Source organism: Manduca sexta, chromosome 21, assembly GCF_014839805.1.
Source record: "Manduca sexta isolate Smith_Timp_Sample1 chromosome 21, JHU_Msex_v1.0, whole genome shotgun sequence".
Lineage (NCBI taxonomy): Eukaryota > Metazoa > Arthropoda > Insecta > Lepidoptera > Sphingidae > Manduca > Manduca sexta.
In genome coordinates this window covers 3,130,014-3,144,637 of record NC_051135.1, presented here as the reverse complement: position 1 = coordinate 3,144,637, position 14,624 = coordinate 3,130,014, and the positions used below count along the sequence as shown (strand labels likewise).

Below are 14,624 nucleotides of genomic sequence, written 5' to 3'. Positions count from 1 at the left end.
ACTTCTGTTAGCTGTGGCATTGTAATTAGAAAGCGAATAGACGCCTACCTAGACTAGATATTAAAATGGCTGAATAGGTATGGGTTTCATTACAAATTATAGGTAATCGCTCACCGTAGTGTTTGTAGTTTGTACCAACACCACGGGGAGTAAATAGGCAAAGTAAGTAAATAAATAGGTAGATGTTGATATTTTATATTATGAGCGGACGAGGGTAGCACTTTCAGCAGGCGAACGGTTTGCTGGTCTGGTACTCTAAGCTACCTTCAAGAAACCTATGTAGATGTTCCTGTTCAAAAATAAATATGTAAAACCCGGAAGCGGATCAAGTACCTAACATACACAAATTAGAGGCCGTAGAAACAATACTTACTAGTCCATATTTTACGATTTTCAACCTCTAACTTAAAATGCTCTTTGTTTTGTAGATTAGGCTGGTTATTTATTATTATTATATTGCTTATTTCAGGCAAAGTTAAAACACTATAAGTTGCCTGTAATGCACGGAAAAGGACAAAGGGTTATTAATATCTTCTATTCCTCGGTGACGTAGATAGTTGTATTACGGTACCTACGACTACACCCGCGTCGTGCCTGATCTTGGATTTGATCTCCAAGTGTAGGTACTAATTACATATGACTCAGCTTACTTCTTCTTCTTCTATTCTGTATAACTAATAAGAATTTACTTATTCGTTCGGTCTAATTAAGGCGCATATTCAAACTACTATTATAGACGCCAGAAAGGATATTTCAAACGGATATATAATACACTAGCTTTTGCTCGCGGCTCCGCCCGCGTTATAAAGTTTTTCAAGCTAAAGTTTTCCGTTATAAAAATAGTAGTTTCCCGGGAGCCTATGTTCTTCCCAGGGTCTCAAACTGTCTCCATACCAAATTTCATCTTAATACGTTGGGTAGTTTTTGAGTTTAACACGTAACAGACAAATGCAGCGGGGGACTTTGTTATATTATTTAGAACTTTTTAAGTGAAACAATCCCGTCATACATCATTGTTGCATAACTTTAACCGTTTACGCAGCGCAGGCAACGGAAGCTCTCAAAACTCATAATTTTCCCCGTTTTTGCAACATGTTTCATTACTGCTCCGCTCCTATTGGTCATAGCGTGATGATATATAGCCTATAGCACTCCAGGAACAAAGGGCTATCCAACACAAAAAGATTTTTTCAGTTCAAACCGGTAGTTCCTGAGATTAGCCATTACTGCTCCGCACCTATTGGTCATAGCGTGATGATATATAGCTTATAGCGGTCCACAAATAAAAGGCTATCCAACACAAAACGAATTTTTTGGTTGAAACCGGTAGTTCCTAAGATTAGCCATTACTGCTCCGCTCCTATTGGTCATAGCGTGATGATATATAACTTTGAGCACTCCACAAACAAAGGACTATTCAACACAAAAATATGTTTTCAGTTCGAATCGGTAGTTCCTGAGATTAGCCATTACTGCTCCGCTCCTATTGGGTATAGCGTGATGATATATAGCCTATAGCACTCCACGAACATAGGGCTATCCAACGCAAAAAGATTTTTTCAGTTTGGACCGGTAGTTCCTGAGATTAGCCATTACTGCCCCGCTCCTATTGGGTATAGCGTGATGATATATAGCCTATAGCACTCCACGAACAAAGGGCTATCCAACGTAAAAAGAATTTTTCGGTTTGGACCGGTAGTTCCTGAGATTAGCGCGTTCAAACAAACAAACAAACAAACAAACAACAAACAAACAAACAAACTCTTCAGCTTTATATAATAGTATATAGATACCATAGAATAGATATTAAACAAAGTAATCACATTTATATGACGTTCGAGTAGCAAGAAAGTGAAAATATATGTAGGTATATCTTCCTTTCTCAGTTGCTAAGCTAGGTTACTAGGTACTTTAATACTAACATTGCATGCAAGCAAAACTAGAAGTAGGCCACGGACTTTTTTTTATACGGTCAACACTATTTTTATATTCACTGTGGCATACTTTGACACTTGTGACCTGACAGTTGAGAGACGATAGTGACGTTTAAAGTACATACCTACTTTGCAATCGGAAATCCGAAATTTATTCTATTGATCACAGATTAGTATATATAGTCACACATTGTTTCGTTTTGGTTATTATGGCAAAACAGCGAGGAAGAATTTATTTAGGCTATAAGGACGAAATAATAAACGATAAAAACCAAACTCTGTTAAACTACACAGTTAATAAAATAGGGGGACTGCCCGTGAGTTTCTTCATTTATGACTATTTTATGCCTCATACGTTTAAGGTATATCATTAATTTAAAGAACATGGGATATCTATAAACTTGAATTACTAAGTAGTAAAAACTACAGTAGGTACTGTAAATTTGACGACATTCAATAATTATTTTATAAAATGTGTTACTTATTATACAGTGAATAAATTAAAATTAATTAGATGCCTATAATTTCCTATTGTTTTATGGGTGGTGCAGAAAATAAAAGTTCTCCACATTGAATATACAAGACAAGCGGCTGCAATAATATGTTTTCCAATTAGAATGAATATAGCTTAACCAAGGAAAAAACCCGATTTAAAGATGCCACTTTTGTACAAAAAATCAATTTTATTTTATGACCAGCTTTTTATTCATATATTCCAGCTTGGCATTGAAATTTTTACATCTGATCTTGCAGAGTAATATATACATTGCAATGCCTTGTAAAAAAACATTCCTTAGATGATTTGTTTATGTATAGTGTGGAGCTAACAATCAAACAAGCAATACGCTATCTTAATGTTTTGTATACAAAAAAATTTTTTAGGACTGGCCACCTCTAGCAAACATACAATTTCCATCCAAGTGTCCACTCTGTGGACTACACAGGCTTCAGGTGGTGCAGTGCTACGCGCCATTGGAGAATTCAGTGTACCATCGCACCTTGTATGTTTTCGCCTGTATTAATCCAAACTGTTGGATTCAATCTGAAAGGTAATTAAATATAATTATTATATAATATACTTTTAGAAAATTGGCATCTATAATGTTATATTACAATTGCAGTTGGCTATGTGTCCGAAGTCAATACCAAGACAATTCAGAGACAGAATCAAATGCAATGGTTGTGATGCCAAACACTGATGCGCATCTCACATGGTGCTACGGAGCTGATGACTGGGATGAAAATGATAATGGTGATAATGCCAATGGAAACTATATGAATGTTGACAATGCACCCAGCCCAAACAGTCAAATTCAAAGGTCAGTAAACATAGTAAGGACTAAGATTATACCATGGGATAAAATCTTAAAATTAGTGTGTAACCCTAACTAAAATTAATCCAGTGAGTACTAAATTGGCAAAAAGGCACTATAAACTGTATTATTTGTGGTAGGAAATGTTATCAGGTTCATAGTAATTTCGGATTTTCAGTCTGCCTTAATATTCAATTTAAGCCCAACATAGTATTTATCTCTGAGATAAGTACAAACCTATTAAATACAACTGCCATGATAATAATTGTATAATGTAGAGTAATTCATTCTTGATATAATGTTTTATGAATTAGTGCAATCATTTTATTCTAAAAACACTTTGTTGTAGGAATTCAGATGAAGAGGAAGAAAGCAACTCATTTGAACTGGAAACTGTTGAGCAGGCACTTGGGAATTTACAAGTGTATGATGCACACAATGCTAACACATCGCCAGTTCAAGGTAAGAAATAAGTTAACCATTGTTTTATTTATTACAATTTTCTCATCTATCTATTATATGAAGCTGAAGAGTTTGTTTGACCGCACTTATCTCAGGAACTACTGGTTTAAATTTTAACATTATTTTAGTGTTGGGTAGCCAATTTATTGATAAGGCTATAGTCTATATATCATCATGCTATGACCTATAGGAGCAGAGCAGTAATGAAAAATGTTACAGAAACAGTCAAAATTCATTTCTTTTGAGAGTTTCTGTTGCGTGTGCTGTGTAAACAGTTAAAGTTATGAAACAAGCATGTATGACGCAATTGATCCTCTTAAAAAAACGTAATAAACCTAAAAACTACCCCACAGATTTAGATATGAGATAGTTTACGATCCTGGGAAGGACATAGGCCACTTTCTACCCTGGGAAAGTATGTATAGCGGAACTTTAATCCAGGCAACGTTTATCCCGGAAATACTCTTTCATTATACTAATAAATAAAACTTTTTTTTTAATGTTCATAACTATATGACGACCGGCTAGATATACTACTTTACTCTGCTTATTCTATGATGTGGGATAGAATGTTTTTGTTACCAATATTGATTAGTACTAGTGCTCCTGACTTATAATATATTGATATACATTTAGGCGCAGTTGGGGCCATCTCGGCACCAGTTGCAGCTGCAGAGTTGGAGGGGGGAGACGAGCCTGGTCTTGTAACAGTAGACACCCCAACAGCACCCACAAATGACTTAGAATCTCTGCTACATGAGGTACTGATTACTGGACCACAAGATGAATATATTGTGCATTATACACCATTTTTAACATTTTTGAAGTCATAAAAGGAGACAAAATAATGAAATAACCTAATTTGATACTTCCTACTTACTTCAAACTGCCGGGAAAGCGGAAAATAATCATAAATGGAAATAGTAGCTGCCTTCCGGTCGTACAATGAGTAATTAACTAATGTTTGGCAAATTTATTGACGTAAAATAAAGTGATTTGCTTATTGACGCAGTGTATTTTCTGAATAAAAGTATGTGAAAGTTTATATAGCATATCATATTGTGTGGAAGTAATCCAAACCACAAACGAGTCAAAATAATTCTTGTTTGCAAATTGTTACTAACCGTGTATTCATATGACGTAAAATATTTAATTTTATCACGTAGTTTGTGTAGACTTAGCTCGCTCTCTTTGACGCTCGTACCGTAATGTCAGGTGTTGTAACCCTTAGTACCTTGCCTTAGTACCTTTTTTTTTCGTGTTAAAAATACCTTTTTTTGCTATCGCTCCCGTCGCTCAGGTGGTCAGTGGAACGGTTATGTACATTACACCGGTCTTACGACCCAATGTCGACTCTCGGGAGTATAACATCATCTGAGCAAACATTGCACCGAGTCCCTTATCCCTGTATACTACCGGCATACCAACCAGAACGCGCGGTGGCCTTCTTCAGCGCCTTAGTACCTGTGTCTCTTTTCTATTATTTGATAGATACTCCTTCATACTGCTTTCAAACATATATTTTTTATAATATATTTATGAGCGGACATTGTACCTTGTTTCTGTTTCAGATAGAAATTTTGATAGCTTTTTTTTTTTTAAATATAAGAAATGCCTGCAGTGCCTTTTTCATCACTTATTTTTTGTATATTTTAGACATAATACATGATTTTTTCAGACATCTGAACTCCCAGGAGATTTGAGGAGTCGCCTTGTATGCGGCCAGTTGCAATTTATACCAATGTTCATTTACGTTGAAGAGGAATGGAAAAAGACTGTTAACAGTGATGACAAAGTAAACGAATTGCTCAATAAATATAGATTAGAGAATGGTTAGTATTCATATTATATCATTATTACAACTAAAAAAGTCCAATTAAACCAGAATATAAAAACACAAATTGTTCGGAACATTAAAGTAAAAATAAATTTTGAATTAAGTGGCAGTTAAATCAACTGGTAGACTATGATTATGGTTATGATTTTATTGTTATTAGAAATAGAAGCTAGCGGCATAGAACGTGCTGCCAGCGGCGTGGGCGCCGGCGAGGAGGAAACGTACGAAGACGAGGCGCCTCTCCATGGTGACAGACTGTTCCACGCTTTCCTATCACGATTACGAAAGCATCCAGGACAAATACTAAGGTGAATTTTAGTATTATATATTCATGTAGAAACAAGATCTATGAATTGTGATTATCTATTAGCGGCCGTTCAAGTATTACGTAACGCAATTTGGAGGAAACGGTAAGATGCGTTATGTAACATTTTTTTTATGTTATGTTACATAACTTTTGGAGGAGGGCCGGGGGCGTACAGGAAAACGTTCCGGCGTGTTACATAGCAGGGGTGGGGGTGTCAAAAATCTTAAAAAATTGCGTTACGTAATACTTGAACAGCTTCTTATGCCAGAAAAGTTATGTAACTCTTAAGTATCATTTTTTTGTAATATTCACAATTATTTTACGCAAAATACAGGAAAGTCGCTACAATACTTTGGTTATTGTTTTAAAATAAAAAAAAATAATGTTACATAACGAGACCCCCCTCCCGCCCCTGTAACGCATCGTAACGTTTAACAAGACTCCCCCCTCCCCAAAATTACGTTACGTAATACTTGAACGGCCCCTAAAAACATCTCAAAATTATCATTTCGAGGTGTGTGTTTAATAGATTACATTTTAAAATTTTAATTAATTTAATTTAACTAAGTTCTATGTGAAACATAAAATCCACTTGTGATCGTTAATGCTTTAACGATGTTATATATTGTAACTGCAGATACTCCCGCGAGGAGCCGCCCACGCTGGGCGCGGCGCTGGCGAGCGCGGCGAGCACGCCCGAGGCGCCGGGCGCGCGCGCGGCGTGCGGCGCGCTCGGTGCGCACGGTGCGCTCGGCGCGGCCGGCGCGCCCGCGGCGTGCGCCCGCTGCGGCTCCCGACTCATTTGTGAGCTGCAACTCGTCCCGGAATACGCGGAAACTCTCCGTTTGCCCAACCACGCGCCTCTGCCGCATTTACACTTTCTCTCCGTACTTATTTTCACATGTTCGCAGAGTTGCTGGCAGTCGACCGACACGCTTGTAAAAGAACATGTGGTATTCCAGGCAGAAATCGTTTAAATTTTGTGTTTATATTCATCCAAAATGTTTGTTGTATTAAAGATATTTGCCTGTGACACGTAAAATTTGCCAACATTTTGTTGTTCGTCTAATAACATGTATTATCATGCCCTGGTGTGATTGAAGTACATCTGGCGAATGAAGTTTTGATTGAAAATGTTGTGGATTTATTTGAAGTGGAGCCATGAAAGGCTTTATCTTTTATTCCCGAAAATAAACACATATTCGTATTTTTCATATACAGTTATGGTGTTAGTTAAAACGCAAAACATATGCGTAATAAACATTTAAATTATCCTGTACTATACTTAATATGTCTATAGATTTTTATTTATCATCTGTGGGTAATCTCCATGGTCGAAACATGGTTATTACAAGTAGAGTGAATGTTGAGTATATTAACGCATTAAAACTGTTTCTTTATTATAATTACAACACTACAGCTGTCTCGGAGGATAAAGGATTTTGCGATTTTACTCTATTCTAATTCTAATTTTTCATTTCATTAATTTTCAATTGAAGATCGATGAATCTGAGCAATATATGCATCAGTACAATGCATGATTAGTCCCTTTGATATAAATCTGTGATTAAATACTATACTGATATATTTTTTAAATGTCTATATAAAGACCTTTTAAGATTATTTTTAGTGAAGAATGTGGTTATGAGGAGGAAGGGTATACATCAGAAGTCGATCGACTATCTCGATCGCCATTTTCGGATTGACCGCGATAAGACCAATCAGAATAGAGCTTATTTGATTGGTCTATTTTCGGGATCGATAGCAAAAACGACTATTACAAAGATGAAAGATCTTCGCTTGAAGAATAGTTACGTCTTTGATAATATAATGCGACCTGAATTACATTGCAAGTAAAAATTACGTATTACATATATTTGGGGTAGGTACTAAATTTTATTAAATGTTCCAATACCTAGGTGACTGAGGTTTGCTTGTGAAAAGTCGAAGAAAAGAAACTTATAAATCGCCTTGTCACACCAAAAAAGCCATGTAATTTTTATCATAAACTGTCGCAACGTTTTCGATAAATCTATCACAAATATCGCATTGGGCCGACACTTTGAAGGAAAGACAATAAGCTGAAATTCACCACATGTACTGGCTTCGTATATACGTGTATGTTTCAAAAACATTTCAGCAATTATTATAATTATTGATATTAATTAGTTCACCAAAATAAATTGATTGTTTTTCAATCTGACAATCCTGAATTTGATATTATCTAAATTCATTTAATTAGATCATACCAAATTCACTAGATAACTCATATAACATATTGTGTTCACAGCAAGCATATATGTTTTGAATTGCAATATTTTTCCATATACCCATAGCATTTCAGTGACAAGTATGTACAGAATGTAATTTTAAGAAGTATATTGCTAATTATTATGGATATTATAAAGTGGAAAGGCAGTAGTGTGCGTCAATGACAAGTCCATAAATAACTGCCATGTGAAAGTAACAAAAGTGCATTTACTAGAATTCGAGGGAAATGGGAAGTTGAAATCAAATGATTCTTCCATTATATATCACTCACTATCTTTGCTATGAATCTTAACACTCATATTTAAAATAAACTTTGCCTCAATATTTATTAGTAACCGTCCTATCATATGAAGTAAATAGTGTTTGCCTATATTTTATGGTCATTGTAGTTATTTAGATACAACTGGTAAACAGTGAGTTATTATATAGCAAAAGTTAAAGTCTTTAAATAGTTTCGTGTATGTGCAATCAGCAATGTAATATACCAACTAAGATAAATTATAATTAGAAATATTCAATTTTAGTGATCAAAGGTTTGGTGTTCTTGGCTGCTACTATATACTTATATGACGCTGAATGTAGGTACTTATAAATATACATTTCAATGTTAGACATTTGATTTAGATGTAGATGTCCTTATATTTAATGGAAATCAGAAAAGAAAATATATTAATGATTTCTTATGTTTACGCGAATGTTAGACATTGAAATAAAAACTAAAAACTATTTAAACGGATTTTATCGCGGTTTTTTTATATTATTATTTTCTCCAACAGATAAAATTTTAAAAAGTTGTATATTTGAAAAATGTAGGTAGATATTGTAACTTTGACTTTACGGATGAACAACACCTCAGTCCCCCCCGTGACCATGAAGGCTGCAAAGTCTTCGAAACGTCGGGAGAAAATAATAATATAAAAAAAACCGCGATAAAATCCGTTTAAATAGTTTTTAGAAAATATATTATTAACTGCTATTTAAAATTACCGCATTAGGTTTAATGTCGAAATGCTCTTAGTACAACTAAAACAAAGTATTTTGTTAATAATCGAATTGTAGGCTTATCGGACCATGCTTAAAGTACTGTTGCAAGACTGTTTATAACTTGCTACAATATTCCATTCTCGTCGAAAGGGAGGTAGGAACTCTGTTGAAATTGCCCTAAATTTCAAAACATGCTCCATTGTCCATACAAACTACTCTAGCAAATAGATAGATAGTTTGAGTAAATCGGTACCCTTCAAAAACGTTTTAATTTTTTATTTTGCGCAATGCGTATTTTTATTCACGTTTTGTTTCATAAAAAATATCACAGCACGATGGCTCTTAAGGAAACTATCGTATCCGGAAAAATGGCGACATTTACATTTTAGCGTTTCTTTATCTAGATACTGTTTACTACCAAACCCATTTAATTCAAAAGTCAATAAAGGAAAAACACTTCATTAACAATTATTTACAAACTTTTTTTTATGGGTTTTGGTAGTAAACAGTACCTACATAACGAAACTAAAAAAAGGAAATATTAAAATTTTTTTCAGATACCGATAGTCTACTTAGGACCAATCGAGCGGTGATTACGATTATGGTTTTAGATTCAACCATTTATATAATTTAGAAGATGATGTTTTTAAACCAAATGGACTATGTGCCTATTGGAATCATAACAATATTAAATATTTGTATCAACTGCTATCTGTGATTTTTATTTACTAAGTACCTTTAGCGGGTTTGCAAACTTCTAGTCATTTTAATATTTAAGCTATAAATTGTGTATTTTATTTGTTTTAGTTGCAATTAAATATATTACAAATCCATGGTGTTTTTCATTATGTTATAGGCATACATATTATATGCTTTCTTCTTTATTATGAAACAAAGTGCTCCGCCGCATCTCCCTATGTCTAAACGTGATAAACTCAAAATTACCGGACTTCGGTGACATTTGGTATAATTTGAGAACCTAGAAAGGACGTAGTGTACTGTTTATCCAGGTATAAGTATAACTATACTATATAACGCTCACGCGAGCGCATCAGCAAGCAAAAGTTAATATATGCATTTATACTACACTGGCATTAAAGGCATGGGGGCAATATGATGGTCCAAACCAACTTTAGAATCTTTTTGCCTTATAAGGTGCGTTCGAGTAAGATCGTATAACGAAAAAATACCACGAATCTGTGGTTATTTTTTAGTTTAAGCTATGTAGGCGGCTACGCTGTCTCTTTTTGCCCCACTCTATATACCACAGTTGATGCTATGACCAAGAACGGGTGCGCTATGTGCATTAAAACAAAAAAGGTGGATTTCGCTCGTCTTAACATTTTTGAGACATCTGTTTGATTTTGTGGACATTATCATACTAGCATTAGAAGCGTTATTAGAACGGAGTCCGAACTTACCCCGCGAAAGTCCGATCTTTTCTAAGGGTTTTAAATTTCTATACAGATATCATCTATTTTTAAGCTTACACAGAGAGAATTGGAACATGATTAAATTATCACATAAAGTACCATGTAATAATAACCAGTTTCATATATAAAATGTTGGTATTGCTTGAATATTTTATGAGAAAAAAAATATTTTCGAGACTCCTCGCAACACATCGAAAAACCGTCCGAAATTAGCCGAACGCACTCTACCAAAAAGACTGATGATCAGTATTTTCGGTATGCTGTACCCGATATCCGTATGAGTATCCATATCCGCTGATGTCCGATGATGGTTATTTTATATTCACTGAAAACCTCTTAGGTAGCAGTCAGGGCCGGATCTACCTAAGGGCTGCTTGGGCTGCAGCCCAGGGCCCCGAGGTTCAAGGGGCCCCCAGACCCCGCTAAAAACAATAGGCGTTAATTTGAATTTAAAAAATGGTTGTCTGTAAAGTCGGTTACGGTGACGATATTTTTACGTAATAATGTCATAAAAAAACATTGATGAAAAATTGCATACTTCTATGAATTGAGTTAAGGGGGTAAATACGTGTAAAAGAATGTTTTCATGCTGATTTTCATTAATTTTTTTAAGGTATAAAAAATGAATATTATTTATTGAAACTATTAGGTTATTTTATACTATATGTATTCATTCATGAATTTTTTTTATATTTTACAAAAATATAACTTAGAAAGTAGCGGAGATATCAGCTGATACACATCGTAGATTGTCAGTCGACTTAGCAGTTGGTGTACACGATGGAAGCCACAATTTTGATCCGAAATCAATGGCACAGAAAAATTACTTTCTTTTATATGTGTATCGTCTATATAAACCTCAATTTGAAAAAAAATAATAAAAATTTGCATTTTTCAGAGGATTATTAAAATAAGTCATGTTTTTTTACCATTTTTTCATATATTGTTTACTATAAAAAAGTTGTTAAAATAAAAATAACGCTTATGATTGAGGTTCATATTCAGCATAATTGTGTAAGGAAATTATAAGTATCAATCTGCAAAGTCCCGCCAAGAACTTCCTTATAAGTAGATCAGTATTCATCATGACAAAAATTGATTCTATGATCTTTTTAATCAATGATTAATCGTTGATAACTCATAAATTGTTAGTGATACGAATAAAATAGTCACAATTTTATAGAAAATTGTATTTCCTATAAAAAAACTCTCACGCAATTTTTGAATCAGATCAATAGTTTTCGATTTATATCAAAAATTACACATTTTTTTCGATTTATTGCCAACAACTCACAAACTATGAAAGATATGAAAAAAAAGCTTATGATCAATTTTATAGAGAATTAAATTTTCTACAAAAAAATCTTATACATTTTTTTCGCTAGACTTATAGTTTCCGAGTTATGTTAAAAAATAAAGCTTTTTTATTTCTTTTAATAACTTCAAAATGGCCGACTAAAATTATTTTATTGTTTTGTTTTATATATATATATATCACTATTTCGGTTTCTCTCTCACCCCAAAGGTTGCCAGGAAGATGGATATCCGCCCCTGGTAGCAGTCAAAAACTATTCAATTCCATTTAAATTACTATTTATTTCTTAAAATCAAATATGGGCCCTTTAAAATTGCAAACATTATACGATAATATATAACTCAAAGGTACTAAACTACTAACTAGGCAACTACTTATCTTTATAATGAGATCAATTAAAAATCTTTGCGTTATGCCTATTAAAATAAGGAAATATTTAAATATTATAGAAACTTATAAGATCACTTTTATAATAAAACGGTGTGAACTGAAAAAAAATATATAATGATGATTACTTAATTTAAATAAATATGGTAAATTGTATAACGAGTAACTCGACAGTTTTAAAACAAAAGGAAGGACCGCGCAATGGTGAGACGCAATGCATGTCGTAATATGTTACCTCAGAACAATGGCAAGCATCTTTTTCTAAGTATGTTACATTGTCCTGTCCTGTCTCTCAAGTGGCATCAACCATGGAGGTCATGTGCACCGACATTGATTGACCCGTATTCGGATTCGTATCCGCGGCTATACTTTTTTAACGATCCGGCACATCACTAGCTAAAACGGCAACGGCGCATTACAAGCAAAGTTACAAACTTTATAATAATATAGAAAGATAAAATAGGATTAGAAACGTCGATGAGGGGAACCCCAGGCTATAGAGTGATTTTCAAAAAATATTTAGTCGGGTAAATTCATATACGAACCTGCTTCATATATTATATTAAACATTAATTCGAATAAAAAAATATATATGACTAACTGACTTAACTTTGCATTTTCGAAGATGATCGACCGCATTGAGACAGTGCCTATAATCCAAAGAGACTATAATCTATCTAAACTAAAAGTCGGAAACAAGTATTTTCGCATATATTATGTATAAACTTGTAATAAAATCTCTATGGCAGCACTATTTTTATCTGACTGGTTCTAAGAATTTTTAGGAGTTTGCAACCCCATACGTGTCGGACAAAAACCTTCCGTCTGCTGGACCATCACATAACCTCACTTCACGTTCAAATTCACATGTTTTTTAATCAACATAATAATATGGCAACATTGGCGGTGTGCAGTTAGCACTAGCAATAGAGACAAAAAGGTTTTGTCAATCTTGATTCGTGAGTCGAATTGTGAATCTAGTCTAGAAGTTTCCCATCAAATAATACCGCACTTTCATATTCGGTTTTAGTATTCTAAATCATTTATATATTGTAGCCATGTCCAGCGAAACTGCAGTCCCTCCACCCGTTTTATGGGCCCAAAGGAAAGAAGACGTGTTGCTCACGTTTAGCGTCGAATCTAAAGACCCAACCATCAAAATAGAAAAGGATTCAGTGTACTTCAAAGGAGTTAATGCACAGGACAACAGACTCCACGAGGTGACAATACCTTTGTACGATGCTGTAGTTCCAGAAAATAGCGGCTTTGTAAATAAAGGAAGATGCATTGAAATGGCTCTAAAAAAAGAAAAGAAGGATGCAGGATACTGGCCTTCCTTGACTAAAGATAAAAAAGAAACCCCATTATCTGAAAGTCGACTTTAATAAGTGGAAAGATGAGGATGATGAAGAGGATAACGGCGGCGGCAACAACTATGATATAAGCGAAATGCTCCGGTCCATAAGCGGTGCCGGCGACAAACAGGACAAACCTTCATTCGACGACTTGGAAAGTGATTCAGATGATGAAAACTTACCAGACCTGGAGTGAAAACACTAGTGTTGTCTAAATTTAATCTTGACACTACATTATGTATAAGATTTTTACAGAATAAAATTTAAAATGATAAATTTCCACAATCATTTTATTGTGTTCAAGCTCTATTTTGAACAAAAGCAATAAATATTGTCCGAGCTTGATTTTGTACAGATATCCAGTTTTTATTGTTACTTCAGTATGTTCTGGTAATTATAAGCTAGTAATTATCTTTGCAAATTGTAGCTTAACTGGTTTAAATTAAATAACTAACTCATTTTCAAAGCTTTAATATTAATTATATATTCTGTATAATATGGATACCTTGTACAATAATTATAATGGTACCATATATGTTACATACATTTAGACCTTTAGAGTTATTTGCTGTGCCTATACCTGTTACACAGTAGGAATCATATCTTGACACAAGTGAAAGGATGTATTGCTAATGTTTTTAAGTAGATAAATCTTAGAGCTTTCTGGAACAACTGAAGAGTATGCAAGTACAAATAAATTGTTTAGTCTAAAATAATCTTTTATTCTCCTTTTACACCATTTCAGAAATTGTCCTTTGATTAAAGAAAATCAATACTTCTATTGATATTAGAACATTGATACACTCACTTAACAGCACTAATAGAGTTAGGTATAAAACAATAAACACATTTTTTTATACTCCGAGTATGTCTATAGTTCTAATAGGTTTACCACCTTATGGTCTGTAACGATCACATCTAATCGAGTCTTGATACCTTAAAATAAATTAATATAATAGGACCTACATGATTATTTACACACAAAGGACTTAATAATGTAGGATACTACTAAATAAAATTAAATAA

The 14,624-nt window shown here is 34.0% G+C and overlaps 2 protein-coding genes across 2 annotated transcripts; both read left to right on the top strand.

Annotated features, from left to right (window-relative positions):
* Window positions 1–2,019: 2,019 nt before the first annotated feature.
* On the top strand, window positions 2,020–8,784 carry LOC115444844 (programmed cell death protein 2-like). The gene is made up of 8 exons (XM_030170787.2): window positions 2,020–2,251; window positions 2,817–2,983; window positions 3,056–3,253; window positions 3,597–3,709; window positions 4,346–4,470; window positions 5,388–5,541; window positions 5,707–5,854; window positions 6,491–8,784. Exons 1-8 carry the CDS (start codon window positions 2,144–2,146, stop codon window positions 6,828–6,830), a joined length of 1,353 nt encoding a protein of 450 aa, XP_030026647.2. The 5' UTR covers window positions 2,020–2,143; the 3' UTR covers window positions 6,831–8,784.
* A 4,321-nt stretch (window positions 8,785–13,105) lies between these two features.
* On the top strand, window positions 13,106–14,311 carry LOC115444925 (uncharacterized protein CG16817). Its single transcript, XM_030170924.2, is given in 2 exon segments — window positions 13,106–13,595; window positions 13,597–14,311. Coding segments are annotated over 2 exon segments (492 nt in total). The 5' UTR covers window positions 13,106–13,301; the 3' UTR covers window positions 13,795–14,311.
* The last annotated feature ends 313 nt before the right edge of the window (window positions 14,312–14,624 follow it).

Coding starts and splice junctions, on each gene's coding strand:
- LOC115444844 (XM_030170787.2), top strand. CDS start 2,144: ATGGCAAAACAGCGAGGAAGAATTTATTTAGGCTATAAGGACGAAATA. Junction 4,471..5,387: donor TAGAATCTCTGCTACATGAG/GTACTGATTACT, acceptor TGATTTTTTCAG/ACATCTGAACTCCCAGGAGA. Junction 5,542..5,706: donor TAAATATAGATTAGAGAATG/GTTAGTATTCAT, acceptor TATTGTTATTAG/AAATAGAAGCTAGCGGCATA.